General features: G+C 58.6%; 1 protein-coding gene across 4 annotated transcripts; it reads left to right on the forward strand.

The window, feature by feature from the left end:
• Nucleotides 1-1,812: 1,812 nt before the first annotated feature.
• Nucleotides 1,813-27,350, forward strand: SMG5 (SMG5 nonsense mediated mRNA decay factor). Of its 4 annotated transcripts, none has more exons than XM_032398282.1 (22): nucleotides 1,813-2,031; nucleotides 5,580-5,678; nucleotides 6,174-6,297; nucleotides 6,659-6,815; nucleotides 8,604-8,693; nucleotides 9,602-9,691; nucleotides 10,355-10,433; nucleotides 12,671-12,796; nucleotides 12,900-12,968; nucleotides 13,114-13,322; nucleotides 13,944-14,081; nucleotides 14,241-14,822; nucleotides 16,950-17,125; nucleotides 18,164-18,239; nucleotides 18,844-19,019; nucleotides 19,830-19,988; nucleotides 23,253-23,312; nucleotides 23,769-23,928; nucleotides 24,355-24,445; nucleotides 25,238-25,312; nucleotides 25,721-25,859; nucleotides 25,971-27,350. In XM_032398282.1, exons 1-22 carry the CDS (start codon nucleotides 1,958-1,960, stop codon nucleotides 26,889-26,891), a joined length of 3,870 nt encoding a protein of 1,289 aa, XP_032254173.1. In that variant the 5' UTR covers nucleotides 1,813-1,957; the 3' UTR covers nucleotides 26,892-27,350. The 4 variants fall into 4 exon arrangements, with proteins under 4 accessions (XP_032254173.1, XP_032254176.1, XP_032254174.1 ...); XM_032398285.1 differs by having other exon boundaries at nucleotides 25,967-26,181; XM_032398283.1 differs by lacking the exon at nucleotides 1,813-2,031 and adding an exon at nucleotides 2,236-2,648 and having other exon boundaries at nucleotides 25,971-27,349.
• The last annotated feature ends 42 nt before the right edge of the window (nucleotides 27,351-27,392 follow it).

The following is a 27,392-nucleotide window of genomic DNA, read 5'->3' on the forward strand; positions in this document are numbered from 1 at the left end:
TGTCCCTTCTGACTTCTAGGTCTAGTCATGGCTGTTCCCCATGCCTCCTCTCCTGCCTTTCTCCCCTCCCTGTTTCCTCCATCTCACTGCTGCTGGATGGGGCTGAGTCCCTTCCCTCCACCTCCTCAAGGGCCTTCTGCCCCTTGCCATGTGGACCCATGACACCCTCTTACTTTCCATCTGGAGAGGCGGGGGGTCCCCAACGTCTGGGAAGGACGTGCCTGGCTCCCTGCTGGCTCTGCAACTATTCCACTCAGTCTCTCTCCCTTTACCTGTGTCTCCAAACCTGTCTGACCAGAGCAGGTGGGGCCCAGATTAAAGGGGCAGGCCCCGCCCTGCTGAATCTGCCGACAGAAAAAGCATTGGCGGAGGACGTCATCATCCTTTCTGAAGGTGGGGGTGCAGCTGAGCATAAAGGTAAGCGTGTGGTCCAGGCACATGGGATGTGTAGGAGCTTGAAGCTGGGGAAAGCAGAGGGTAAAGAGTGGGTCTGTACATCAAAGGGTGCTTGGAGTAGGTTGGGATACCCAGAAAAGAAATGGAATTTCTAGATTTATCCATTCAATATTTGTTGAGCACCTGTTTTTAGCCAAGCACTATTCTAGGCACAGACAGACATAGAAGACAAGGTGACAGGCAAGGTCTCTGCTCTTGAGGAGCTTGTTCTATCGGGATAACAGATAATAAAGAGCCTAATCAATAAGTCAATTTGAGGAGAGAAACCTGTTTGTCAAGATGACATTTGAGCTGTGACCTCATGGGAAATAAGGAGTGTCCCAAGGAGGGGACAGCAGGAGAAAGACCAGCTTAGGTGATTTCAGGAACAGAAAAAACGTTGGTGGCTGGAACCAGGAGATGGAGGTGGAAGGGAGTTTATGTTCCTAGTACAATTTACACAGACCCCCAAACACCTTGCTTTTTAGCCTAGGTTTAAGGTTAAGAAAGCAATCAGAATCCAAGGTGACCTTTCCAAGGCAGAAACGTGAGAGAATGGCTGCTCGTTCCTGTGGGACCTGACCCCAGAAGCCATCTGAGCTTTGTGAGGGCGGGACAGTGTCTGGATTGCTCATCCCTGCATCTCCAGAGCCCAGGCTTGTGGCTGGAAGACAGCAGGTGTTCTATGAATGTTTGCGGGGCTGCAGGTGTTAGTCTTTGCAATGGGGAGCCGAGCGCCGAGGCGCCCGTTCGAGGCTCAGGCCTCGGAGGGCTTACTGTTGCGTTCCACCTTTCCGAAGGAAACTTTCTTTTTTTTTTTTTTTTTAATTTTTTTATTGTTATGTTAATCCCCATACATTACATCATTAGTTTTAGATATAGTGTTCCATGATTCATTGTTTGTGCATAACACCCAGTGCTCCATGCAGAACGTGCCCTCCTCAATACCCATCACCCCGAAGGAAACTTTCACATACACTTTTGTTTGTTCAAGTGACGGGGGATAAAATGAGAAGAGGAATCAGCAGTAATCTGAAAGAGGGGCGGCTCAAATGGGGGGTCGGGTGAAGTGTCGGAAGGATGCACCAAATGGCCACTGCTTTACAAAGCAAAGCCTCGCTCCAAGCTGTGGGCCCATCTGCCGCGACCCAGCCCAGCTTCAGCCCCTCACGGGGTCCACTGTCCATTCTCTGGCAGCTTTGTCAATAAAGTTTTCCGCAAGGACTTGGAGAAGCCGGAAGGAGGCCGTGCTGCCCAGAGTTAGTTCTGGCAACTTCCCGGGAGGGAAAACGAGCTTCGCGAGATCTGGCAGCATTCAGGCCGCCGGCCCGCAGCTGGGCAGCTGCTATCGCGAGACTTGGCGGGCGGAGGAGGAGCTGTCGCGGGCAGCCGCCTCACAGCGATGGCGGCCGAGCAGGGCCGGCGGCGGCGGCGGCTGCGGCTCCGGCCGGACACGGCAGTGGTGGCGGTAGCGGCGGGCGGCGGGGGCCTGTGACCGGGAGCCGCCCCGGACCCGGGCACCATGAGCCAAGGCCCCCCCCCGGGGGAGAGCAGCGAGCCCGAGGCGAAGGTCCTCCACACCAAGCGGCTTTACCGGTGAGGGGCCGGGGCGTGCGTGCGGCCGCCGGGGGAAGTGGGCGCCGCGGGGGCGGGGCCGGGGTGCGGGCCGGGGTGCGGGGGGAGCGGGAGGGCGCGGGGCCCGGGCCGAGGGCGGGGGGCGGCCGGGCGGCCGAGGGGCGCACGTGGAGGAGGCCCCTGGCCGGGCGCCTGGGGCGGGCCCCGAGCTGTGCGGGCCGCGGAGGTGAGGGTGGGGTCGCAGGCGGGGAGAACCCGGAAGGGAGCGGCGCTCCGAACCCCGCAGGACGCGGAGGGGAGCGCGCCGGACTGCGGTCCGGAGAGCCGGGCGCTCCGTGTGACCTTGGGCCTCGCTCTCATCCTGGAGAGGACGGGCTTGGGTTGGATACACTCGGAAGTCCCTGTGGCTCCAGTTGTGCGGAGTTTGAATGAAAAGAGGCTGAAGACGAGTTGTGTTGGTCTGGCCGGGCCACGGAGGGCTGTGAGTCCGGAGTGTTCCTAGGTCACGGGAGCCCGTTCAGGGCACCTGGGTCCTCCTGATCCCGAGCCCGCTTCCTCCCAGCCTCATGACTGCGGTCTCTTGCCAGCAGCTTCCATGCCCGGTTTCTGGTCGCCGCAGCGCCGCTCGCCCTCCGCAGGTCCTGGCTGCATCCCCCATCCCTCTGTTGAGGCCGCTGTGCCTCTTCCCACACAGGGTCGAGGATTGTTTTACGGGGGGCAGCTGGGACGTGGTTTCTAGAACTGGGGCAGAATGCGGTGAAGCGTGAGGCCAACTTGAGGTTGCTGCTTTCTAGCCGGGCGTAGGGTTTGGATTTTTCGTTTGGCTCAGGTCTGTTGAACAGGCCCTTGGAGCGGTGGGCCCCATCTTGGCAGTGAAAGAGTCAAGAGCATGTTGTCTTTTCCTCCCTGGAATCGGCATCCTGCCTTTTCGGCCTTTGTAAGTCGGAGGCAGAGGGGAGTATAGGCTGCTCCAAAAATAGAAGAGTGATCCAATCCAGCAGCCCCTGGGCGCCCACTGTGGGCTGCCCCTAGCCGGCTCAGGCGGTGAGCAGTTGGCTCTGGTTGGCACGTGTGCCGTGTCACGCTGCTGAATGTCAGCGCGGCCTGTCAGAGCGTGGGCCCTGCCTGCAAGATTCCGTCCTTGTCTCCAGCTTTTGGTGATGGCCCTGGTCATCCTTCTGATCGTTCGCAGGCCTAGTTCTTCCTCCACCCCCTACCCTCACGGGACTGGCTGACTGAAGGTGATGTGTGAGCACATGTGGCTTACATGTGTGCATGTGGGCACCTCTGCCTGCGACTGTGAGTTCTTGGCTTTGAGCAGGGTGGAAATGTGAGGCAGCAGGTCTCTGTTTGTATTCTTTTTTTTTTTTTTTTTTTTTTAAAGATTTTACTTATTTGACAGACACAGCGAGAGCAGGAACACAAGCGGGGCAGAGGCAGAGGGAGAAGCAGGCCTCCTGCGGAGCAGGGAGCCCGATGCGGGGCTCGATCCCAGGACCCTGGGATCATGACCTGAGCCGAAGGCAGACACCTAACGATGGAGCCACCCAGGCGCCCCTGTTTTTGTTCTTTATGAGCGCAGTGGTGACTATTGGAAGGAACTGGGGAAGGAAGGTCTGATTTCTCTGCCCAACATAAATGTGCTGTTAGACTACGAAACTGTCACTCTAAGCTTCAGTAAATTTGGGAAATTCCCACAGTCTGTTTATAGAAATGAGATTCTGAAATGTTTTAAGGCTCTCAGAAGAAAAGGCAGCAGTAGAAGGGATGCTGGGTGGGTCACAAACACCAATTAATTAATTAGGCCAATTAACTATTTTTAAAAAACATATTTCGGGGCGCTTGGCTGGCTCAGTCAGGAGAGCATGCAACTCTTGATCTCAGGGTCATGCGTTTGAGCCCCACGTTGGGTATAGAGATTACTTAAAAAAAAAAAAAAGATTTGCAATTAGAACTTCCTAGAGTAATGGTTATTAAGCTTTCTTGGATTGAGAACTAAGGAGAGCTGTGGAGCAGTCCATAAAGACATGTGTACATGCTCCTGAGATCTGTCCATGGCATGGAAGTTCAGAAGCCCTGCCCTGGGGCACTAAGCGGGCCTAGAGTAAAGTCACTGATGGCTGTCTGATGGCCCTGGCATCGAGGGCCAGGCTGGCTGAAAGGGCTTGGCTCCCTTCTCTGGGCAGCCCAGAAGGCATTTGGAGAAATGCTGAGCTCTAAAGATTGCCTGTGGGAAGGCCTGGATTACCCTCCCACCCGCTCACCTGCGTGCTGGTGGTCACTTTTCCCTGGGCAGGGCAGCTTTTGCTGGCGTCCCACCTGAGCCACCACAGGGAGCTCGCCTGCCGGGGCCCACTTGCCCCAGCCCAGGAGCCCATGTCTCAGTATTGTGAAATAATCTTGAATTGTTTGGGAATCACTAATGCCCCCTTTCTTTGTTGCTTTTGTGCCTGGAGCTGTGTCTGAGTTTACCTGTTTTCACAGCTGCTGTCTGTCTTCCTCTGGGTTTTACCTTTCTAGAGGTGACACATACCTCTGGCACTTCTTAGCCATCCCTTGTGGCGTTTCCTTGGCCTTTTCTCGTGGTGTCTGGAGTCTCCTCCTTAGTCTTATGACAAGAGAGATGGAGGCTAATGCTTATTGAATGCTCCGCATGTACGAGGCACCATTATGAGTGCTTTGTGTATTAGCTAATTTAATCCTCACACCGGGGGTGATGATATTACTCTCATTTTGTAGATGGGAGAACTGGGGCATAAGGAAGTTAGATATTTTGCCCAGGACCCAGAGCCTTTAATATCAAACAAAGAACCCAGAAGACCTTGTGACTATGCAGTACACAGCTCAGCCCTCCCCCCATTTTTCCATACCCCACTAATTCAGAAATAGAATTTTATGCTAGGAATGCCTTTCCTTTGTGTCAGAGACAATAAGCCCGTGCACAGTAATTAATTCATGTCACCATTATTTGTTGAATGACTGCCGTATGCCAAGGCCACCCGTAAGTTCTTTCAGTTCATCCTCACAGTCCTCTGAGGCAGCTGCTGTTCCTGTCCCCATTTTTATGGACAGGGCAGCTGAGGCTTGGAGAGCTCAGAAAATTTGCCCAAAATTACAGTCTTAGACACAGCCAGGGGTCAAAGCCTGGATTTTCTGTTGGCATCGCAGCATAGGCTCTTTCCATTAAGAGAGTCTAGCTTCTCATATCACAGGGTTTCTCTACCTTGACACCTTGGACATTTGGGGTAGGATAGTTAATGTGGTGGACTGTGCTGTGTATTGTGGGGTATCTGGCCGCACCCACTGAATGCCAGTAGCAATTCCCCCCACCCCCTCGAATCCCCGCCGCAAGTAGTGATAGTCAGAAATGTCCCCTGGGGTAGGGGGCTGTTCTGTCAGGGGGGCGGGGAGACTGTTCATCTTGTTGGGTGCAGCCCAGCCTGCAGCCTTCCCATTTCCCTGCCCCTAATTCTGCAGCTTCTCCCCTAGGATCAGTGCCCCCCGCCCCCGCCCCCAGCCTGCCTGGGTACATGCCTGGCTCAGGGGCTGTTTGCCTGTATCCCCTCCAGGGCTGTGGTGGAGGCTGTGCATCGACTTGACCTCATCCTTTGCAACAAAACCGCTTATCAAGAAGTGTTCAAACCAGAGAACATTAGCCTGAGGAACAAGTAAGCTGGAGACTCTAAACCACAGATCCTTACGGTTTCTCTGCCCTTCTCCCCCTGAAACACTGTCGTATGTAGACGCACGTTCTCTCTTACCTCCTGACCTCATGGTACAATAATGGACTGTGAACTCTGGCCCTCCTAAGAGAGGAAATGGGGACCCCTCAGTCTTTCTGCAGCTTCTGCATCTAACAGACTGGTGCCATACGGATGGCATTGGAGTTGGGGGAGCTGGCCATGCTACAAAATGACAGGAAAGAAAGAAAGATGGGGTTAAAAGGCAGGAAAAAAGGAGAGAAGTGTGCAGGGGAAAAAGAAGATTATTAAAGTTCTTACTGCTCCTGCCTCTATCCTTTGGGGCTCCCACTGCTGTCCAGGACGGCTGTTTGTCCCGGGTCATGCAGACTGACCCTGGATGTCCCTTGGGAGGCACAGGGATTTGTTGGTCGGGGTATTGCCCCAAGGATGGTCAGTCTCTTGTGCTCTCTGCACCCTCAGGCTGCGCGAGCTCTGCGTCAAGCTTATGTTCCTGCACCCAGTGGACTATGGGAGGAAGGCTGAGGAGCTGCTATGGAGAAAGGTATACTACGAAGTTATTCAGCTTATCAAGACTAACAAAAAGGTAAGGGGAGTTCCTAGATTTTGAGAAGAAACGTTGTCTAAAGAGGGAAGCTAAGAAAGGAAGAGACTGCTAGGAAGGTGGGCCAGGACATGGTTGGAGGTAGAGGAGCCAAGGAAAAGATGGCAGAAAGGGAGGGGGTCAGATGTAATTAGGATTGGGGGAGGAGGAGCCTCATCCCAGATGGGAAGTTCAGAGAAGTGGATCTAAGGGTGTGGGGATAACTCGTGAGTGAAAGGAGAGTGGATGAAGTTTCAGAGCCAAGAATCTAAGTTCATTTCCTCATGAGAGAAACTGGGTTAGGGAGGAAGAACAGTCCTCTGAGCTTACTGCTTAGCAGCCCCTTCACTTTCCCAACGTCCAGCACATCCACAGCCGGAGCACCTTGGAATGTGCCTACAGGACGCACCTGGTCGCTGGGATTGGCTTCTACCAGCATCTGCTTCTCTATATCCAGTCCCACTACCAGCTGGAACTTCAGTGCTGCATCGACTGGACCCATGTCACCGACCCCCTCATAGGTCAGTGAACTCTGAAAGGTGGGCTTGAGGAGCAAGGATATATGCCTCCACATCTGGCCTTCTTATTCTTCTGGCTACTGTAGCTTGTGACCTAGTCAGGCAGAGAGGATTCTAGCAAGACCTTCATATAGTCCATGGACTTCGGGTTTATCCAAACAAGCACATGAGGTAGGGTGAAGATCTGAAGGAAAGAGAGAGGTTCCTGTTGGTTGGGACTGTAGACTGAGTCGGAAGGAGGGATGGAATGATCTAGAGCAGGTCTGGCACTGGAGGATGGTATTAATAGCATTTGTTTTCTTCTTGCAGTTGAATTTGGTTGGCACTGTTTCTTTTTTAAGTTTTTATTTGTTTATTTATTTACGTAATCTCTACACCCAACGTGGGGCTTCAACTCACGACCCCAAGATCAGGAGCCTCCCACCCCCCGACTGAGCTGGCCGGGTGCCCCCAGCACTGTTTCTTTTAACTTCAGAGATTGTTTCCCAGTTTTTTTGCAAGTATTGACAGTTTTAGAAACGTTTGGGGATTATGGACGTTCCCGCAGGAGAGCGCCGGTCTCTGTGCGGCTGTCTGAGGTGTCCGCGGCTCTGGCTGACCTCCTTCCCTCCTTGTCTGACCTCTGGCCCCTCACGCTCCTTCCCTGCCCCGCCTCTGCCCCCACCCTTGCTGGACTCCCGGGGCCCGAGCTTGTGACTGCCACCACAGGGCAGTCTCCGGTCAGAAGCGTAGCACTGCATTTGGTGCGTTTACAAAACATGATTTAAAAACAACAGTGTAACCTAAGACCGCCCTCACAGACTATACCAGATGGCCGGAGAGGTCCAGAGCGCCCAAAAGTGAAGGACAACAAATATTGTCTCACTTCAGAGAATCCGTTCCCCAAACTCCGTTTTCCTCCTCGTTGATGTTTTCACGTCCAGCCGACTACGCTGTTCGGTCCGCTTTTCAGGGTGGGAGTCACGCAGCCGGCAGCGTGGCTGACGGTGAGGTGGACAAGGGGGGAGGGGCTCTGGAGCCAGTGTGCCCTTCGAGTCCTGGCTCTCCCACTTACCTGCTGTGTGACAGTCTCCTTGACTACCGCCTGGGAGCAATGAGAGTGACCTCCTCGTGAGGTTGCTGTGAGGATCCATTAAATTGACACTGAGCGACACTTAGACCAGTACCTGGCACGTGGGAAAACTGCCTCCCAAAGAGCTCAAGCTCTCTGAACTGAGGCTGCAAAGCTGCTTGGGTGAAGGGGGAGCGGAGAGCCCAGCACATCGGGCTCTGGCCACACCAGTCCTCAGGCATGGCAAGCTCAGCTGTCTCCCTCATGGGCAGACCCTCCAGTAGGTAGCCTTCTCCGTGCACCTCCTCCCCAGGCAGAAGCCTGGAGCACCTACCTTGGCCTCACGCACAGGTTTCCCATCTCTACTCAAACCTTTCACTCTTATGTGGGGAGCTTCTACCCAAGGCAGCCAAGACTGTCCTGACACTTGAGCTTCACGTCTTCTTCCTTTGTAGAAGCCCGCCTATGATGACCTTTCATGTCACCTTCCCCCAGGGAACTGTCCTGGCCCAGGGACCCTCGCCCATCTCCTCCAGTTCCTTCCTTTCCTGTGAATGACCCCTATCTGTGAGCCTCTGTCTCTCTACCTGGGTCCTGGATGCGTGTCTTCTCTGCCCCCTAACGCTGTTTTAGGACGAGCCGTGGATTCTTGATCTCCTTTCTCCACCTGGGAAAGGTGTTTCCCGTTAGGTAGGGGGCTGGGGAATGGGCTCCTGACGGTGTCTGTCTGTCTTTCCCAGGATGCAGGAAGCCAGTGTCTGCTTCAGGGAAGGAGATGGACTGGGCACAGATGGCGTGTCACCGATGTCTCATGTACCTGGGGGACTTGTGTAAGAATCTGAACCTTTCCTTTTTGGGTTGGGCTCCAGGACAGGCGGAAAGCTGCTTCTGTTGTTGGTACCACCTTGTATGTGATGGGGGAGCAGGAGGAGGACTCCCCCATCAAACGATGTGCCCTTCTCACTGCTCCTCCGTGAACCAGAAAGGACCAGTGACTATGGAAGAGGGAAAATGAACTTTGAGAAAGTCTGGGTGATTACTCAGTTTCAGTAGTGGGTTAGGAAGACCTTAATTGGATACTCTTCTCCTTCTTTGGGGTTTGCTTTTTTCTTTCTTCATGGACTCCTAGAGGAATTGAAGTTAGGCCTCATGGAGGACTTCCCTGCCCTACAAATGTTCTCAGAATGGAGGAGTACTCTCTTGCCTGCTGGCCCCTGGGCCTCTAGTCCTGGTAGCTAAAGGTTTCTCATGAGGCTGTTGGATGCATTGCCTTTTGTCACCTGAGGCTCTTTCCCCCCCTGCCCCGCCCACTCCTGGTCCCCTCATGGGCCCTGTGCACAGAGAGAGCCAGCTGCTTCATGTAGACTGACCAGGTGTCCTCAGTAATGTCTTCACTCCAGAATCAAGCAGCTATATTCTAGAACCCAGTACCAGGGGTCTTTCCAAGCAGTTACGTCTGCTGCAGGTCCCCTTCATTGGGAGGAGATAAGCAAGAGTCTTTTTACAAACACTAAACATTCTCTACATTTTGAAGCTACCAGCAAGGAAGAGAGAGTTGAACAATTTGCCCATAGTCATGCAGAGTTAAGATTGTGCCAGAGGCCCAAGCAGCCTGCCTCCTAGCTCAGGTGTCTTCCTCCCAGGCTCTTACTACAACTCCACAGAGTGGACTCCCAGATGAGGGGAGGTTTTTCTGAAACACAGCATCATCACGTTTCCTTCCTTCTGTCTCCTGCAGCACGATATCAGAATGAATTAGCTGGTGTAGACACCGAGCTGCTAGCTGAGAGATTTTACTACCAAGCCTTGTCAGTAGCTCCCCAGATTGGTAAGTGGCACCCCCCACTCGGGCCTCCCTACCAGGCAGCATTTTCCAACAGGAAGACAACGTTAAGAGGGCAGGCAGGCCGCACTGGCTTCCCTGGGTCCTCCCCATGCTCGGTCCCATCAGACTTCACCTTGGTTGGGCATTCTCCCCCTCGGAACACACGCTCAAGAGAAATGCAGAGTCCTGATCTAAGAAGGAGGAAGGCAGAGGGGAAGGAAGAGAAGAAGGCTCCCCTGTCCCTGAGGTCTCTGTAGAAAGAGGAACTTCTACTTTAGCTGTCCGCATGGCCTGCACAGTGGGAGAAGGGAGAAGGCTCCGTTACAGGGAGAGGCGGGGATTAGCTCGTAGTAGGAGAGTTCAGGGGTGAGAAACCGAGCTGGGATAGAGGAGAGGGCTCCATGGCATTCCATCAGCCTTAGAGGGGCCACAGCCGCCGCTGACGGAACGGCGCCCCTCGGTGCTGAACCCCCTGGCAGGCCAGGCCGGCAGGGAGTCTGTAGTCAGTCCCCTGGGGAGATAGGATCAGCTGCTCTTCCCCAGGGACGCGGTGTCCGCTGCAGACCCAGTCCTCCTCCCCGTGAGTACCCGGTGCTCAGCAGTGCTGGGTCGTGGCGGTGGGTGCGTGTTGTGGCCCCGGACCGCGTGACTTCTGTCTTCCTTCAGGAATGCCCTTCAACCAGCTGGGCACGCTTGCAGGCGGCAAGTACTACAGCGTGGAGGCCATGTACTGTTACCTGCGCTGGTGAGTGCCTGCCTCCCCCATCCCCCCGGCCGGGCCCTCCGCTGCTGCTTCACACCCCCTCCTTTCCTAGCCCTGGGCGGAGGTAGGGCTGTTTGTCACAGAACCCCCTGGATTTGTTGGCTCTCAGGCAGCCAACATAGCTGCCCACCATCTCCTGTAAGTTCAGGATTGCTGTCTGGAAGGAGGAAGTACATGGGATGGGGGGGCACCTGGGTGGCTCAGTCGTTAAGCGTCTGCCTTCGGCTCAGGTCATGATCCCAGGGTCCTGGGATCAAGCCCCGCATCAGGCTCCCTGCTCGGTGGGAAGCCTGCTTCTCCCTCTCCCACTCCCCCTGCTTGTGTTCCCTCTCTCGCTGTCTCTCTCTGTCAAATAAACAAACAAAATCCTAAAAAAAAAAAAAGACGTGGGGAATAAAATGTTATCAGGGTAGTGGTTGACAAGTGCAGAACTGTCGAGCTTCAGTGTCTCAGAGTGACTGTGGTGACAGTGTGGGAGGACCAGCTGAGCAGCAGGGTGGCCCACTGTTTCCCTGGTGCTGATGCTCCCTCAGAATAAGAAACCTCGGTTTCAGGACAGCTGAGGCTGAGTGGGTTTAGGTCCCCGAGTTGGCAGAGCCAAGTGCGCGTGTGCCTGATAGGTCGGCCGGTGCCCCTGATGACGTTATAGTCGGAAATAAACTGCCTGGGCCCCAGTGGCAGCCTCGTAGGGGCCGACGGCTCCATGAGAAGCCAGACATTTGCAGAAGACACTGCTGTGAACTGGGCTTCAAGGCAAAGGGAGTAAAGTAAGCTGGTCTTCGTAACTGTATTGGCCACGTACCAAAGTGTAAAGGTTATGCCTTGTAATTCCCTGTGCCATGATCCTCGGTCACCTGGTTCAGGAAACCTTTTCCCTTGAATCAACACAGTACCTGCTCTTGGGGTGCCCGTCGCCTTTCCTGGATCGGTACAGACTGGCCCCAGAGGCCACTGTTTTCATTCTTAAATACAGTTACCAGGTTTGTAGGTTTCCGTTGCCTCTTCCCCAATTCTCTCGTGCCTTCCGGGGAATGCCCCCTTGGTCCCTCATCACACCCATGACCATGATTTAGGGTGAGTCACTTCCAAAGACAGCCCAGCACGTCCAGGTTTGGGAGGTGCCTGCTGAGGTCCTGCCCTCCTATGTTAAAGCATTCACGTCTCATGTTCATGGGTTAGGTATTTGGGTGGGGCTCAGTCTGGCAGTTCTTTTCCCCTCGGTGGCCTTGTCTAGGATCAGTCATTGGTATTCAGCGGCCCTGGAGGGCTGATCTATCTGGATCGAGGCTCATCTGGACCCCCTCCCACTCCGTGTGGTCTCTCTTCCTTGGGAGAGATGGATTTCTTATGTGGTGGCTCAAGGCTTCAGACAGTGGATAATGATCCAGGAGATTTAGAATCTGCCAGTCTCTTATGGCCTGGGCCTGGAAACTGGCAGTCACCTGCACGGTGTTCTGCTGGTCAGAGCAGCTGCATTGCCTGGTCCTTCCCCCCGGGCCCCCCGATTTAAGGGGAGTAGTCACAGAACCCACTGAATGGAAGGAGTGTCAAGGAATTCATGGCTATCTTTTATTCACCATTAACATATATTTCTTCTTTTCTATTCCTTGCTTCTTACAATGAAAAGGTTGTTTCCCCCAGAAAAGACATTAAAAACAGCCCAGTGCACTGTTGGTGTCCTAGATACTGCAGTGAGGCAGGCTGGGCTTGGAGGCTCTGCTCTAGCTTGTGTCCGCCGTGCGGCCTGCACAACGTTCCTGCTCTTCCGGGCTCCACGTCCTCGTGCGCACGTGTGGACGGTGTCGGTGCGGGGCCTGGCACGTGGCGCACACACGTGCATCCGAACCAGTGTCGTGAGCCCTGAAATTGTGTGTACGCTCCCTTGTATGCGGCTGGCTTGTTAGATGCCACCTGTTAAGTACTCTGTGCTTCACAAAAGATGGAGGCTGGTGTATTTCAGGGACGGTAACTTACTTAAGTCGTAACAGAGTAGAAGCAGTCATTCCACTTACGGAGGAAGCGAAGGCGTCATGTTCAGTATGTTTATCGGGAAGTTGTGTCTGTGTATTTTATCCGGGAAGATGGCTTTCACCCTGGGTCTATATGTGGAAGGCGAGGCTGGGGGCAGCGTGCGTTGGCTAGAAGCATTGTTCCCTCGAGCGCCCGTGGAGCACCGTCCCCTGCCGAGACTCCACAGCGTTCGTCTGTATCTCCTTCAGCATCCAGTCGGAAGTGTCCTTTGAGGGCGCCTATGGGAATCTCAAGCGGCTGTATGACAAGGCAGCCAAAATGTACCACCAGTTGAAGAAGTGCGAGACTCGGAAACTGTCTCCCAGCAAGAAGCGGTGCGTAGGGCCTGTGGGCCGGAGGGGTCTCTGCGGCTGGTGTGGTGGGACCGGAGGGGCTCTGGAGCCATTTGCCATTTCCCTTGGGCTCCTCTCCTTCCAGATGTAAAGATATCAAGAGGTTGCTGGTGAACTTCATGTACCTGCAAAGCCTCCTGCAGCCCAGGAACAGGTGAGCACAAGAGGGCAGGCCCTTGGCCTGTGTCCCGTGAGCCCCACCAGGGCGGCTCTCTCTGCGGCCGCCCCCGTGCCCACGGCTCCTCGTGCCTGCCCCCGACTGAGTCACGGACCTCCCTGTCGCTCCTGCCCTTCTGCAGCCCGGTGGACTCAGAGCTGACGTCACTCTGCCAGTCAGTCCTGGAGGACTTCAACCTCTGCCTCTTCTACCTGCCCCCGTCCCCCAGCCTCAGCCTGGCCAGCGAGGGCGAGGAGGACTATGAGGGCGGCTACGCTTTCCTCCCGGACCTCCTCATCTTTCAGATGGTCATCATCTGTCTCATGGGCGTGCACAGCTTGAAGAGAGCAGGTAACTCCCTGTGCCCCGCCTTCTCCCCCGGGGCTGCTGGGGGCCTTGCTGCCCACCTTCCACGAGCGTTTGGCTGTGGGTGTGAGGGCCGGGGAACCCTACCCTGAAGGATCTGCTGGTGAAGGAACGGAGGCCACAGCCTATCTCCACCCCCCTCCCCCGTGCCACTCCCAGACACACTCTTGGCCACAGCCCACAGATAGGAGAGGCAGGATACTTAGCTGATGACCCAGACAGAATTCAGACTTCGCTGCGGGGGCGCTCGGGCAGTTGTGCAGACCTTTCTGCAGCGGGCCACGTGGAGCCGAGTCGGGAGGGAGGGGGCGGCAGGGCCGGGTGTGCGGTGCTGGGCTGCGAGGAGGAGCCCGCGTGAAGGCATCAGCCAGGGAGAATGGCATGGGGCTAGAGGGTATGCTTACCTGGGCACGCACGGAGTGGGCTGGTACATTCTAGACGACGGGATAATCACGCAGAGACCTGAGAAGTCTTTTCTCCTTAGAAGAAGCTTTGAGAAGTAGTTGGATCCTTGGAAGGGTGGAGAACAGGTGAGATGGGGCCGGAGTGAGTGGCACCTCCTCCTCACAGCCCTGGGCCCCTGACGCCTGGCTTTCCTGGCTTTAGGCTCCAAGCAGTACAGCGCAGCCATTGCCTTCACCCTGGCCCTCTTCTCGCACCTGGTCAACCACGTCAATATACGGCTGCAGGCTGGGCTGGAGGAGGCCGAGAACCCCGTGCCGGCGTTCCAGAGCGATGGCACAGGTGCAGGCTGGGGGGGGATGCGACCGGCCGGGTCAGCCTGGGGCGGCTGAGGGAGCAGGGGAGCGTGGGCGTGGCTCGGGAGGAGGTGTGGAGGAGCACCTTCCAACTTCCGGGCTCCAGTTTGTCCCGAGGCCCCGCCTGACTGTCCTCTCTGCACAGATGAGCCCTTGGAGAAGGAGGAGGCGCCAGGCCCTGAGCCTCCCGCAGCACCTCCCGCGGGTGAGGTCAGAAAGAGCCGGAAGTTCTCCCGTCTCTCCTGCCTCCGCCGGCGCCGCCACCCACCCAGAGCTGGAGAGGACAGTGACCTGAGTGAAGGCTTTGACTCGGACTCGAGCCACGACTCGGCCAGGGCCAGCGAGGGCTCGGACAGTGGCTCCGACAAGAGTCTCGAAGGTGGGGGAACGGCCTTTGATGCTGAGACAGACTCAGAAATGAATAGCCAGGAGTCCCGGTCAGACCTGGAAGACATGGAGGATGAGGAGGGGACACGGTCCCCAGCCCTGGAGCCTGCTCGGCCCAGGTCAGAGGCTCCCGAGTCTCTCAATGGCCCCCTGGGCCCCAGTGAAGCTAGCATCGCCAGCAACCTGCAAGCCATGTCCACCCAGATGTTCCAGACCAAGCGCTGCTTCCGACTGGCCCCCACCTTCAGCAAGCTGCTCCTCCAGCCCCCCGGCGCACCTCACACCGTGGCCGGCCGCACGCCCTGTGTCAACGGAGACGCGGACAGGCCCTCGGAGCCAGGTAGCTCTTCGGGCTGCTCTGGTCCGCGCTTGCCGCCATCGCCCCGAAGAGGCGGCTTGCCTCTCTGCAGGAGCCTCCCCGCCCCGCCTCGCTGCCTTCCCTGCTTCCTCCGGTCCTGGCAGGACTGTTGTCCTGAGAATCCCCACTGCTGCTGGCCTTCTGCCCCGTGAGTGTGGGGCTCGCCTCCCCACACGACCCCCGCCACCGGCCCTCGGCCTCCAGGGGACCTCTCTCCCGAGGCTCTTCCCACACAGGAGGCGCCCAGTGCCTGCTTTCTCAGGCGCCGGGCTGGACTGTTGTCGGCTGTTGTCTTGTTGAACTTTCTCAGCACTCTTTTGGGGGAAGAGTTCTCATCCCTCTTCTAAATGCTGCCCCTTGCCCCTGGCCTGTTGCTTGGCTCATTCTTACTTGCCCTCTGGCTTTCCCTTAGAAATCACTGGGTCTAGGCTTCTTCTGAGGCCAGGGCAGATTTCCTCCCTGTGGGCTCCTGTAGCCTCTGCCCGCCACAGCCTCTAGGCCTCTCCCACTCAGGCGTACTTGCCGCTTGGCTTGTCTGTCTCCCCAGCGAGACCATGAGCCTCTTGGGGGCAGGACGGTGTGTGTTTGGTCTGTCCTCGGATTCTCAGGTCCTCACGCCGTGCCTGTACGTGGGTGGGACGCAGGGAGTGCTTCAGGGATAGAAGGAGCTAGGAAGCCAGGGTGCAGAGCTGGAGCGGTCTGCACTGTGCTCTGACCTGCCGGGTTAAAGAGGTAGGAGGTGGGGTCGTCCTTTTTTCTTTTTTCTTTTTTTTTCAAGATTTTATTTATTTATTTGACAGAGAGAGATGCAGCGAGAGAAGGAACACAAGCAGGGGGAGTGGGAGAGGGAGAAGCAGGCTTCTCGCGGAGCAGGGAGCCCGATGCGGGGCTCGATCCCAGGACCCTGGGACCATGACCTGAGCCGAAGGCAGACGCGTAACGACTGAGCCACCCAGGCGCACCATTTTTTTTTAAATTCAGTTTATTTATTAGCGTGTGCCTGCGTGAGGGGGGAGGAGCGGAGAGGGAGGGAAAGGGGGAGAGAGAATCCCAAGCTGACTCTGTGCTGAGCGCAGAGCCTGACACGGGGCTCGGTCTCACAGACCCTGAGATTGTGACCTGAGCTGAAACCAGGAGTCAGACACTTAACCGGGTGAGCCACCCAGGCACCTCGGGGGTGTTTCTTTAATTCTGTGTGCCTTTTCTCCCTCCCCGACAGCTCCCTTCTGATTGTCTGCCCTGCTTTCTAGCAGAGAGTAGGCCTTTTATAAACGCTGGTTGAGAGAATAGCTCTAGACCACCCTCCCAATTTAGCTTGAGACAGAAAGAACTGTATTTTGTTTTTGTTTTTTGTTTTATTTTTTTTTTTTTAAAGATTTTATCTGACAGGGAGAGACACAGCTAGAGAGGGAACACAAGCAGGGGGAGTGGGAGAGGGAGAAACAGATTCCCCGCTGAGCAGGGAGCCCGATGTGGGGCTCGATCCTAGGACCCTGGGATCATGACCTGAGCCGAAGGCAGACGCGTAACGACTGAGCCACCCAGGCGCCCCTGTATTTTGTTTTATTTATTCTTTTTCAGTAGGCTCCACGCCTGGTGTGGAGCGCAGCACAGGGCTTGAACTCATGAGCCTGAGATCAAGACCTGAGCTGAGATCAAGAGTCCAACACTCAACCGACTGAGCCACCTAGGGGCCGCAGAAAGAAACATTTTTTGTTTTTGTTTTTAAGATTTTATTTATCTGTCAGAGCACAAGCAGGGGGAGCGGCAGGCAGAGGGAGATGGAAAAGCAGGCTCCCCACTGAGCAGGGAGCCAGATGCAGGGCTCGATCCCAGGCCCCTGGGATCATGACCTGAGTCGAAGGCAGATGCTTAACCGACTAAGCCACCCAGGCGTCTCAAGAAGGGTGGAGGCACCAGTCTCTTGGCTTAAAAGCATCAGGTTAGTGGGCGTAGAAAGATTAAGCAGGAGTGCGTAGCGAGTTCCCCATCTTTCACATTAGGACTCTGCTCCAGAGGGCAGGCAGGGCGAGCGTGCCCCCGGCCTGGAGCTGAAGCCCGATGCCACGTGCCTGCTGTTCATCCTGGTTCTCTGTCCCCCACCCCCAGCCTCTGAGGAGGGCTCCGAGTCGGAGGGCAGTGAGTCCAGCGGGCGCTCCTGTCGGAATGAGCGCAGCGTCCAGGAGAAGCTACAAGTCCTGGCGGCCGAAGGCCTGCTTCCCGCCGTGAAGGTCTTCCTGGACTGGTTGCGGGCCAACCCTGACCTCATCGTCGTGTGTGCACAGGTGCGGCGCTCCGGGCGTTGGGGGGGAGCACAGCCTGGAGGCCCCTCAGCTGCTTCCATCACCACAGAAGTTACGGCAGGCATCTGCTTTGGGTGGGCCCTTAGGCTTTTTACAAGGAAAGGATTAGACGTGACCTCTGCCCTCCAGGAGCCTGTGGCCTGGGCTGGGGCCCAAAGTCCGTGGATGGGGAAAGCGCTTAGTCCACTTTGTGCCCCTCGCACCGGGCGTACCGCCTGCCGTCAGGACTGGGGTCGATGAAGGCGTGTGTGTGAGGGCCGGCCTCGAGCCTGGTCCTGGAGTCCAGAGGGAGGAGGGGGCACCGAGTGGTGCCAGGGAGACGGGACCCAGCGATGGCAGGGCCGCCAGACAGGGTGGAGGCGTTGGGGCAGGGGAGCAACGGAGGGCATGGTGTCAGGCTGGCGCTGTGGAGGCGGGGGGCGCAGGCGCCTTCTCCCCAGGTTCAGTCTGTCTTGAGCCTTGAGGGCCCCGCGGTTTTTTCCCGTGTTGCTTTATCCCAGGAACACATCTGCTGTGCCGTGGAAGACTCCTCCCCTGTAGGTCACCGTCCTCCCCAGATGAAAGTTGGGGTTAGGGCCAGGCACACCCTTGGGTGTGTGCTTAAGTGTGCTGGCAGCGAGTTACTCACCACCCTTAGTCATCAGGTGTGCTAAAAATGGGGATGTGGGGTCACATTCCCACACAGGTGTCCCAGGATGGGCACACGGAGGGCTGAACGACGGGGAGAAGCCGCCTCCAGCCCTCTAGCTTTTCCCACTCCCAGAATCCAGAGTGTCCTTTCTGTGGCCTCACGCCTTCTCCCCATGACCTTGCTGCTGGTGATGAAGTTCAGCCAGGCCCGTGGTCCCCTTTCATTCCTCCCTGTTTTCCAGGTCTCCCAGGAGTCCCCCCCCCCCCCCTTGGCCTCTTTAGTTAATTTTTGTATCAGATCGCTCTAGGCCTGTGGCCATAGCCCCTAGACCCCCCAGGCGTCCTGCTTTTCTCGCCCCCCACTCCGCTGAAGGCCTCCCCTCTCCACAGAGCTCTCAAAGTCTGTGGAATCGCCTGTCTGTGTTGCTGAACCTGTTGCCAGCTGCTGGTGAGCTCCAGGAGTCTGGTGAGTGGGTGCCCAGCACCGCCCCCCTTCCCCTTTCCCTCGTGGCCCCACGAAGCCCAGCCCCCTCCCTGGTAACCCAGCCTGGGGGGAAGGAGGTTGATGGGACTCACTGACCCGCCAGCCTGACACACAGCAGCCATTGTGGTGTGTGCGTCTCCGGTTTCCCCCGACACTGCCTCACTGTGGGCAGGTGGCCTGCTTGGCCAGGGAGTGTGCTCCCCGGGGAAGGCCGTGGGGTGGGCAGGAGCGGAGAGAGGCGAGCCTGGGAGCCAGCCCCGGTTGCTGAGAGTCCTCCTGGGCCTCCAGAGCTCACCTCCTCCTGCCACCTGCAGCTGCACCTGTCCTCCGGTTCCCACCTCTGGCTCACCTGAGAGGTGTGCACGTCCTCCAGAGCCTGCCTCGGGTCCACCCTGGTGTCGGGGAGCCGTTCGCATCGGAGCCCATTGCTCCCCATGCCTGCCCTGCTCCCCCAACCCCACCAGCTCTGGTCTCCGCGAGCCGTGTGGGATGGCTCTGTGTGCCCATCTCCCTGTTCTCCCAGGGGAAGGGCTGTGTTCCTCTGGGGCTCCCACAGGGCAGGTGGTCTCACACGTCTTCTCCCCAGGCCTGGCCCTGTGTCCCGAGGTCCAAGACCTTCTCGAAGGTTGTGAACTGCCTGACCTGCCCTCCAGCCTGCTGCTCCCAGAGGACACGGCCCTTCGTAATCTGCCTCCCCTCCGGGCTGCCCATCGACGCTTTAACTTTGACACGGATCGGTCCCTGCTTAGCACCTTAGAGGAGGTGAGGATGGCGTTTCTGACGCCACCAGCTCTGTTGTTAGTCCAGCCCCACAGCGAAGCAGGTGGCCCTCCTGTCCAGACAGGCAGGGTGTCCTCAGGGCTGGGCTGGCCGTGCCTCCTTCGTGAGCCGCGGAGCTTGCTCTCCTTCCCGCGGGCTGCACCTTTATGGGGTGTCTGCTCATGGGCTTCCCTCCACCATGTCCACCTTTTTCAGAGGGTGGAATGGGGGGGGGGCATTAGGGTTTAGGAGCTGTTCTCATGCTCTTCTCCACTCTGGGTGCAGTGTCCTGTGAGCTGGACAGGAGGCCGTCCGAGAGCTGGAAGGGGGAATGCTGCCCGCCCAGGCCGGTCACCCTTGCGTCTGCCTTCCGGAGCGGGCTGCCTGGGGATGGCAGGGGAAGCGGAGCAGACAGGCTCCCGGCGCCCTCGCCGGCACACGCATGGGCCTCTTGCTTGCTCCTCTCCAGCCAGAGCACCTTGGCTCTAGTCTGTTTCATATTTTAGGGTTCTAGAGGAGATTTTTGTTTGATGGGGAAGAATTGTTTTGCCAACCAAAAAAGTAGCTCAGTTCCCTTGTTTTTCCATGCAAGACCCCAAGGAGGGAGGTGGCGTGAGCGCCCAGGTCCTCCCATTCTCAGCCTGGTGCGCTGCCTGTTCTGTCTCCACCTGAGTCCTGGTTCGCTAGTCCTGCCTGGAGTCTCCTTTCCTGGCATCTCGAGGCTCTGGGTCTCGGGGCTCCCCTCTCCCACCCTCCAGACCACTGGCCTTTCCAAGGAGCTCCCGCCTGACCGGCTCCCGCATCCCCTCACAGTCGGTCGTGCGCATCTGCTGCATCCGCAGCTTTGGCCACTTCGTGGCCCGCCTGCAAGGCAGCATCCTGCAGTTCAGCGCGGAGGCCGGCATTTTCGTGAGCATTGCCCAGTCGGAGCAGGAGGGCGTGCTGCAGCAGGCCCAGGCGCAGTTCCGCATGGTGAGTCGTCCTGCCTGCCCTCCCTGTGTGCTCCGCCCCCGCCAGGCACGCTGAGAAAGCAGGCCTGAGAGGCCCCTGATGGACCGGGGGCCCCTGATGGAAGAGCGCAGGGATGGGGGCTGCGGGGTGGGCCAGCAGACAGGGAGGGAGCGGTGCTCTGAGTAGAGGCAGCGTGGCACCAGGCCTGTGTCCCGACTGCCTGGGCTTAAGGGCCGTCTCTGTCCCCCTCCGAGTCAGAGCTGCTTGCTAAGCCTGTGTCATAGGGTACATGGCCCTTCCTGTCTGGGGGCTGCAGACTGGGGGCGGGGGGAGTGGCAGGATCTGGGTATCAGACGCCAGGCAGGATCCTTCCCTCCAGGAGCCCCAGAAAATAGGAGGTGGCCAGGGTTACCTCCTGTCCATTCAGAATCTGGTCCCCACACTGATGGAGCATCTGCTCTGTGCCAGGCCTGCTCTGTGGGTACCGGGGTCACAGCAGCAAACAAGGTAGTCTCTTGTGGGGCTGACGCTCGGGAGCCAAGTCCAGGCTCTGCGCCGGGGCCTGCCCCGCTCTGAGCGCGCTGTCCTCCCAGCAGGATGGCAGTACGTTCGGTGGGGGGGCGTCTGGCACTGACACGGGCCCGTGTCTCTGCAAACGTCCACGGTTCTCCTTCGTCCCAAGCTGCAGGCCTCCCGGCCTCGCTGAGCACCCCCTTCCTGCGGACGTTGCATGTGGCTGGGAAGGAGCACAGGCTCACCAGAAACTCCCTTCTGTGCAATCTTAAAAGCAAGCTCGTTTTGTTCAAAACACCTTTTGTGTTACGGCTTTTGTTGCTGTTCTGTAGAGGAAAACACATAATTACAAAGATAATCATGGGGAAATTACACAGCTTTAAAAAGTGGTAGCTTTTGCAGGCATTTCCTTTAGCTTAAAGCTCCAAGACTCTTCCTCAGGGACAGGGAGCACCTGAAAGCCCCTCGCGGGTGGTGCTGGACCCCGAGGTCACATCGTCTGCTGGGACTGCCCCCTGCGCTGCTGCCTGGCACACGTCCACCCCAAGGGCTCATCCCTTAGCAGCAGTCGTGGCCATCCCCATATTGACATCTGCCATCACGTATCGAGAGCTTTCTGCGTGCCAAGCCGAGTTGGCCCGGGACAGCTCATTCGACCCTGGGCGCAGCTCTGCGAGGGGCGCTTACCCTCTCCTGCACTCACCCAGGGCGCACAGAATCCGTGGCAGAGCCAGGGCTCTGGGATTGGGCAGACTGGCTCTTCTAAGCTGCCGTGGGGCGTGGCTTCTCTGCGGGGCACTGGGTGCCAGGGGCCGCTGCTCCTGCTTCGGGACACCGGCATCTGCCCGGGTTAGGGACCCATCTTTCCTGTGGTTCCTCAGGTGTTCCCTGAGGACGGCAGAGGCCCACATCTCTGAGCCGCTGGCCCGGGGATGCCAGAGCCCGAGGGTGGTGCGGCTCTCCCCTTCCTGGATCCAGACGGATGCCCGCTCCCCCTCCCAGCCCCCACCCCCGGCAGAGGGGCGTCACGATTCCAATTCTAGCCTGAAAGGCTGCTCCCTGGGCTTGATTCCTACAGACAGCGCTCCCCGTCCTCGCCAGTCCGCCGGCGGGGCCTGCCCGGGTACCTCCTCTCCTTGCTGCACCCGGGTTTCTCCAAGGGCCGCTCTGTCGTGCAGACTCCGCAGGGATGTAGGTGCGTCTTGCACAACCAAGACGTCGGGACGGTGCAGTACTGTTAACCATAGACTTTTTTCAGATTTCACTAGATTTTCCACTGACGTCTGTTTTCTTTTTTGTTTTTTTAAAGATTTTATTTATTTATTAGAGAGAGAGCAAGAGGAAGAGAGAGCACGAGCAGGGGGAGGGGCAGAGGGAGAGGCCAGGCAGGGAGCCCGATGCGGGGCTCGACCCCAGGACCCCGGGACCATGACCTGAGCCGAAGGCAGACGCTTAATGACTGAGCCACCCAGGCGCCCCTAATGTCTGTTTTCTTTCCCAGGCTCCCCCATTATGTTGGGTTGTGTGCCTCCTGGGTCTGCTCTGGGCTGTGACAGTTCCTCAGTTTTCCTTTCGTGACCTTGACACTTCAGAGGAGTATTGGTCAATTATTTTGTAGGGTGTCGCTCAACCTGGCTTTGTCCAGACATGTCTTGGCCACGTGTTCTCGTGGTTAGAATGTGATTATACATTCAGGGTTAACATGCTGTAAAGCACCGCTCTGAGGATGTCACTTTGCCCATCAGAGAGCCTTCGGTGGCCACCCCCCAGCTGATATTTAAGGATAAGTCCCCATCGTTAATCTCGTCTTTATTTTTTTTTTAATTTTTTTTTTTAAGATTTTATTTATTTGACAGCGAGAAAGGGAACACAAGCAGGGGGAGTGGGAGAGGGAGAAGCAGGCCCCCCGCCGAGCAGGGAGCCTGATGTGGGGCTCAATCCCAGGATCCTGGGACCGTGACCTGAGCCGAAGGCAGACGCTTAACGACTGAGCCACCCAGGTGCCCCCTTAATCTCATCTTTAGACCACGTTAGGGAATTTGGGCTTCATCCAGAAGACAGAGGGAAACCATCAGAGGACTTTTAATCGGGGCCACGGTGCACAGCAGATGGCATCTGGTTGCCGGCGGGGAAGGTGGCTGGGGGTAGGGGCGCGGGCCAGGGAGGAGGAGGTGGGAGGAACCAGCTTAGGGGGTCACGCGGTGGAGGGGAGCGGAAGGGTGTGAGCGATTTTTAGGCGGTGCGGTCGGCAGGACGGGGAAGCGGTAACGGGGAGCCGCGAGGGAACGGTCACAGCCCGCTTGGCCGCCGCCGCCTCATGCACATGGTGGCTGGTTTCCCACGTCGGGGAACCACCAGAAGGGCAGCAGCAGGTTTGGAGGAGCGGGGGGCGGGGACTGTGTGGGGTGGAGCTGCGGATTTGGAAGAAGTTGGCAAGTGGATGGTGATAGAAGGTGGGGTGTGCGGGGACCGCACGGAGCAGAGGGGCAGAGCGGGAAGCCTGACGTGCAGCCAGGCGCTCCTCTACGAGCGCCTGGGCCAGCGAGAGCTTCGGCGCGGGTCCCAGGTCCCTCTCCGTCAGGGGAGTGGTTTGTCTCCCGAGCCTCCCTCTCCCTCTCTTAGCGCAAGCGAGAGAGCTGACTTCACATGAGGGCTTCCTGTTTCAGACCCTGGGAGTTCTTCTCAGATAATCTGTTACACCTCTTGATCGCTGGGGAAAGGACTGTGGCCCCAGCTCTTGGTCCCAAGCTTAGCATGTGTTTCTCCTCATAGGCACAGGAGGAAGCCCGTCGGAACAGGCTGATGAGAGACATGGCCCAGCTGCGACTTCAGGTAGGCAGTGGGGACCCAGCTGCTCCTGTTCTTGATCTGGTCATTGGCCAGGCCCCAGCGGCAGACCGTCCGCTCCAGCCGCTGCCCCCTGCTCTGTTGCACAGCCCCCGTTCGGTTCCGCTGCCTCCCCTACCCCCGTTCCACTGTGCCCCCCCCAGCTCTGTTCCGTCTCCCCCCTTCCGTGGTGGCCTTCACTTTAACCGCATCACCTCCCAGAATTCCTTTCCTTGCCCATTTCCTCACTGAGCCTTGATGGCCCCTTTCTGCCTTCTCTGCTGTCTTTCCTTTCTCTTCACCTTCCCTTCTTCCCGCCCCCCTTTCCTCCGAGGCCTTGGTGTAGGGAGCCCCCTGCCCCCCTCGCAGCAGGAGATGCCCCATGAGGGCCCCCTTGGGTTCCATCCTCCCCGCCCAGGCTGCAGGGCCCGCGCAGCCCCACACTCTGCCCTCTGTCCCCAGCTCGAGGTCTCTCAGCTGGAAGGGAGCCTGCAGCAGCCCAAGGCCCAGTCGGCAATGTCTCCCTACCTCGTCCCCGACACCCAGGCCCTCTGCCACCACCTCCCGGTCATCCGCCAGCTGGCCACCAGCGGCCGCTTCATTGTCATCATCCCAAGGACGGGTAGGCGTGCTGGGAGGTGGGGGGGCAGGGTGTGGCTAAGAAGAGACTCTGGGCTTGCGATGGAGAAGCGCTCACGGGGGCCCAGTTTCCATACCGTGGCCTCGGTCAGGTCCTGCCACCTTTCTAAAGCTCGGTCACTCGTCTGTGGAACGCGCGTGACAGTCTCTGTTAAATTCTGACTCACGAGACGGTTAGAAATGAGAGAAAAATCTAAGCGAACCACTTGCTCTAGTGCCGGCTCTGCTGCTCGCGGAAGGCCGTGCTTCGGAAGAGCCCTGGGAGCCGCGTGGGAGCCCCGGGCCTTGCTTCTCCTGCAGCAGGGGGCTGGGGGACCCCCGCCAGCTCAGCCGCTTCCTGCGGAGCCCTGGGCCACAGCAGTGAGAGCTCACCTGTTGCATCCTTCCCCACCCCCACCTTGTCCTCCAGTGATCGATGGCCTCGACTTGCTGAAGAAGGAACACCCAGGGGCCCGGGATGGGATCCGATACTTGGAGGCAGAGTTTAAGAAAGGAAACAGGTGAGTGTGGGCCTGGCTGGGCCTCTCCCGAGCCCCAGGTCAGGCTCCCCGACGAGAGTGTTTGTCCCTGGCTCCCCACGGGTAAGACACACACTTGCAGAGATGTGATTACAGGTCAGGGTCTCAGGTGTGGATGGAGGGTGGTCACGGGGGACGCCGACCTGCTGTCTCTTTGCCTCTGGGGCAGACAAGAGGTCAGCATCAGCAGGGAGATGGGGGCAGGACCCCCCCCCTTCCCCCAGCTCTGCGCTGTGGGCTCCTTGGCAGGAGTTTCTGCTGTTTTAGGGTTGGGCCGCGTGATCAGGGGTACCGGGGTGCCCTCCCCGTTGCAGCTAGCCAGGGACTGGCAGGTGGCAGCGTGTCGGTGCTCAGGCCCACACAGGCCCGCCCTCCTGCGCTCCGGGGCTGGGAGAGTAGCAGGCGGCGGGCGCAGTAGAGGGAGAAACTGGCCCCTGCTCCCCGGCTCCCCCGCCGCCTCTGCCCGGCCAGGAAGCCGCACAAAGCCTGCTTGTTTGGACCTTGTCTGCAGAAGCCCTGACTTGAAAAGCATCTGCTGTTGCTCCCTTCTCAGCTCCTCCCCTGGGAGGAACCGAAGGATCGATGTTATCAGGAGGAGGAAAAGCGAGCTGGGCTCAGTGGCCAGGAAGCTCCTTTGAAATGGCTCCCAACAGAGCTGTGATGGGAGAGACTGGGCCTCCTCCCCTGGGCCACAGCGAGGTGCTTTGTGGGAGGCGCTCCGCCTCCTCTGACCACCCCCCCCCCCCCCCCCCCGCCCCGCTGTCTCCTTCGCAGGTATATTCGCTGCCAGAAAGAGGTGGGAAAGAGCTTCGAGCGGCATAAGCTGAAGAGGCAGGATGCAGACGCCTGGTAAAATGCCAGCCCCGTGCTCCTAGAACCTCAGCTAGGCTGTCCGCCTCGCTCCTCTCCGAGCTCTCCCCGGGCCAGATGGTCCTGCAGCAGCTCGAGGGACCAGTCTGGTCACGCTCAGCCCGCCAGGGCGTCCTGCGCCTGTCCCCTGCGGGGAGGGAGAAGGGGCTCTAGCCCCGGAGCCCTGGAGCCCCTGTGGCCCTGAGATGCCGGGGCTTGGTGTCCCCGCTCAGTGTCCCTCTGCCCACTCCCTGCAGGACACCCTCCAGAACCACTGCCCTGGCCGCCTGGTTTCTCCTGCTCGCTCTCCTGCTGCCCTCCCTGTCCCCAGCTTCCCCTGGGCCCTGGGGATCCTGGCGTCTGGGCTGCGCTCATGCTGGGGCTTGGCCCACCTCCTCTTCCTACCAGGACTCTCTATAAGATCCTGGACAGCTGCAAACAGTTGACTCTGGCCCAGGGGGCAGGTGAGGAGGACCCGAGCGGCATGGTGACCATCGTTACAGGCCTTCCACTGGACAACCCCGGCGCGCTCTCAGGCCCTATGCAGGTAGGTCCGTGAGGTGGGGGGTAGGGGTGAATGGGGAAGAGGTGCCGAAGGGACTCTCTTCTCAGAACACTCCACACACTTGATTTTCTTGCTTCCCCATCCGTCAGGCAGCTCTGCAGGCCGCTGCACACGCCAGTGTGGACATCCAGAATGTTCTGGACTTCTACAAGCAGTGGAAGGAGATTGGTTGAGACGGACCCCCAGGCCCTGCGTGGGGCTGCATCCAGATCTCTCCTGCCCTCCCTGGCAGCCAGGACCACCGCCTGTAGTCACCCCACCACACGCAGACTCACGCACGCACGCAGGAAGGAAGCCCAGCTGCACACAGGCCGCAGGGAGGGCCCGGGAGCCACAGGGAGGGCCCAGAGCCGGCTGGGAGGGCGGGTCCCCGTCGCCAAGACGACGTCAGGAAAGTGGGGAAGTGCTGGGAGCAGGAGAGGCCTGTGGGCCCCCAGCCAGCCCTTCTGCCTCAGCCCCCTGCTGTCACCAGGGGCAGGTGGCAGGCGTGGGCGTCTGCGTTCCATTGGAGTGGTTTGTGGACCTCTGAGGGGAAGGGACAGCAGAAGGGCCCCCCTTCCTCACTCAAGACGCAGGGCGGTTGGCGTCAGGAGTTGGATCCTCTGGTGCCAGGGGAGGAATTGGGTAACACCGGATGTGTGGGTGGTTCTCTGCAGACCCTTCCCCTCCTGGAGGACCCCCCATCCTCCCCTCCCTTTGCACAGGCGGGGGCAGTCTGGAGCCATGGGGACTCTTCCAGAAGAGGGGCCTGGAGCTGCTGGCACCAAGAGCAGGGCCAGGGCTCGCCCCCTCCTGCTGCTGTGGGGGCCACGCACCCAGCCGCCCCACTTCTGTCCTCGCTCTGTGTCTGCCCAGCTTCCAGGGCACGGAGCAGGCCCCTCTGACGGCAGGCTGGCCTCGTGGGCCAGCGAGGGTCCCGGGCCCACCAGCCCCACAGTCGTGGCACCTGTGCAGGGGGCGGAGTGCGATGCCAGGAAGGGGAGGGGGTGCGGTGCCAGGCCACCAGCCCCCTGACGGTCTGGGAGAGGCCTGCGTGGAGGTGGGCCGCGGAGAGGAGGGGCCCGTCGAGCTGCCTGGTCGGGGGGGCCTGCTGTCCTGCTGGGGCTGAGCATGGGGCTCGCTTGCTCGTGGCCGGTGGCGAGGTGAATGTGGGAGCCGAGATCATGAATCGCTCAGGGCAGGCCGTGGGGGAGGCTCTGGCCAGGGATGCCTCGGCCCCTTGCCCTGGGGCTTGCCAGGAGCTCGTGGGAGGGGTGGGGGGGCTCGGCTCTGCTGCCCCCACCCCAGCGCTAGCCTAGCTTCCCAGGCTGTTCTCAGAGGAAAGCAGGCTTCTTGCCTCCTTCCTCTAAGACAGCAAGTCTGGGACGACCTGGGGGCAGTGGGGTCGCCCCGACTCCCAGTCCCTGGCAGAGACTGAGACTAAAGCATCACTTAATAAAGACCCCTCGAAGCCCACCCCGTCTCCTGGTGCCGTTCTGTCCAGTTGTACTGGGATGTGGGCGCTTTCTTGCTGAA

Source organism: Phoca vitulina, unplaced genomic scaffold (genome assembly GCF_004348235.1).
Source record: "Phoca vitulina isolate PV1807 unplaced genomic scaffold, GSC_HSeal_1.0 scaffold115, whole genome shotgun sequence".
NCBI classification, from domain to species: domain Eukaryota; kingdom Metazoa; phylum Chordata; class Mammalia; order Carnivora; family Phocidae; genus Phoca; species Phoca vitulina.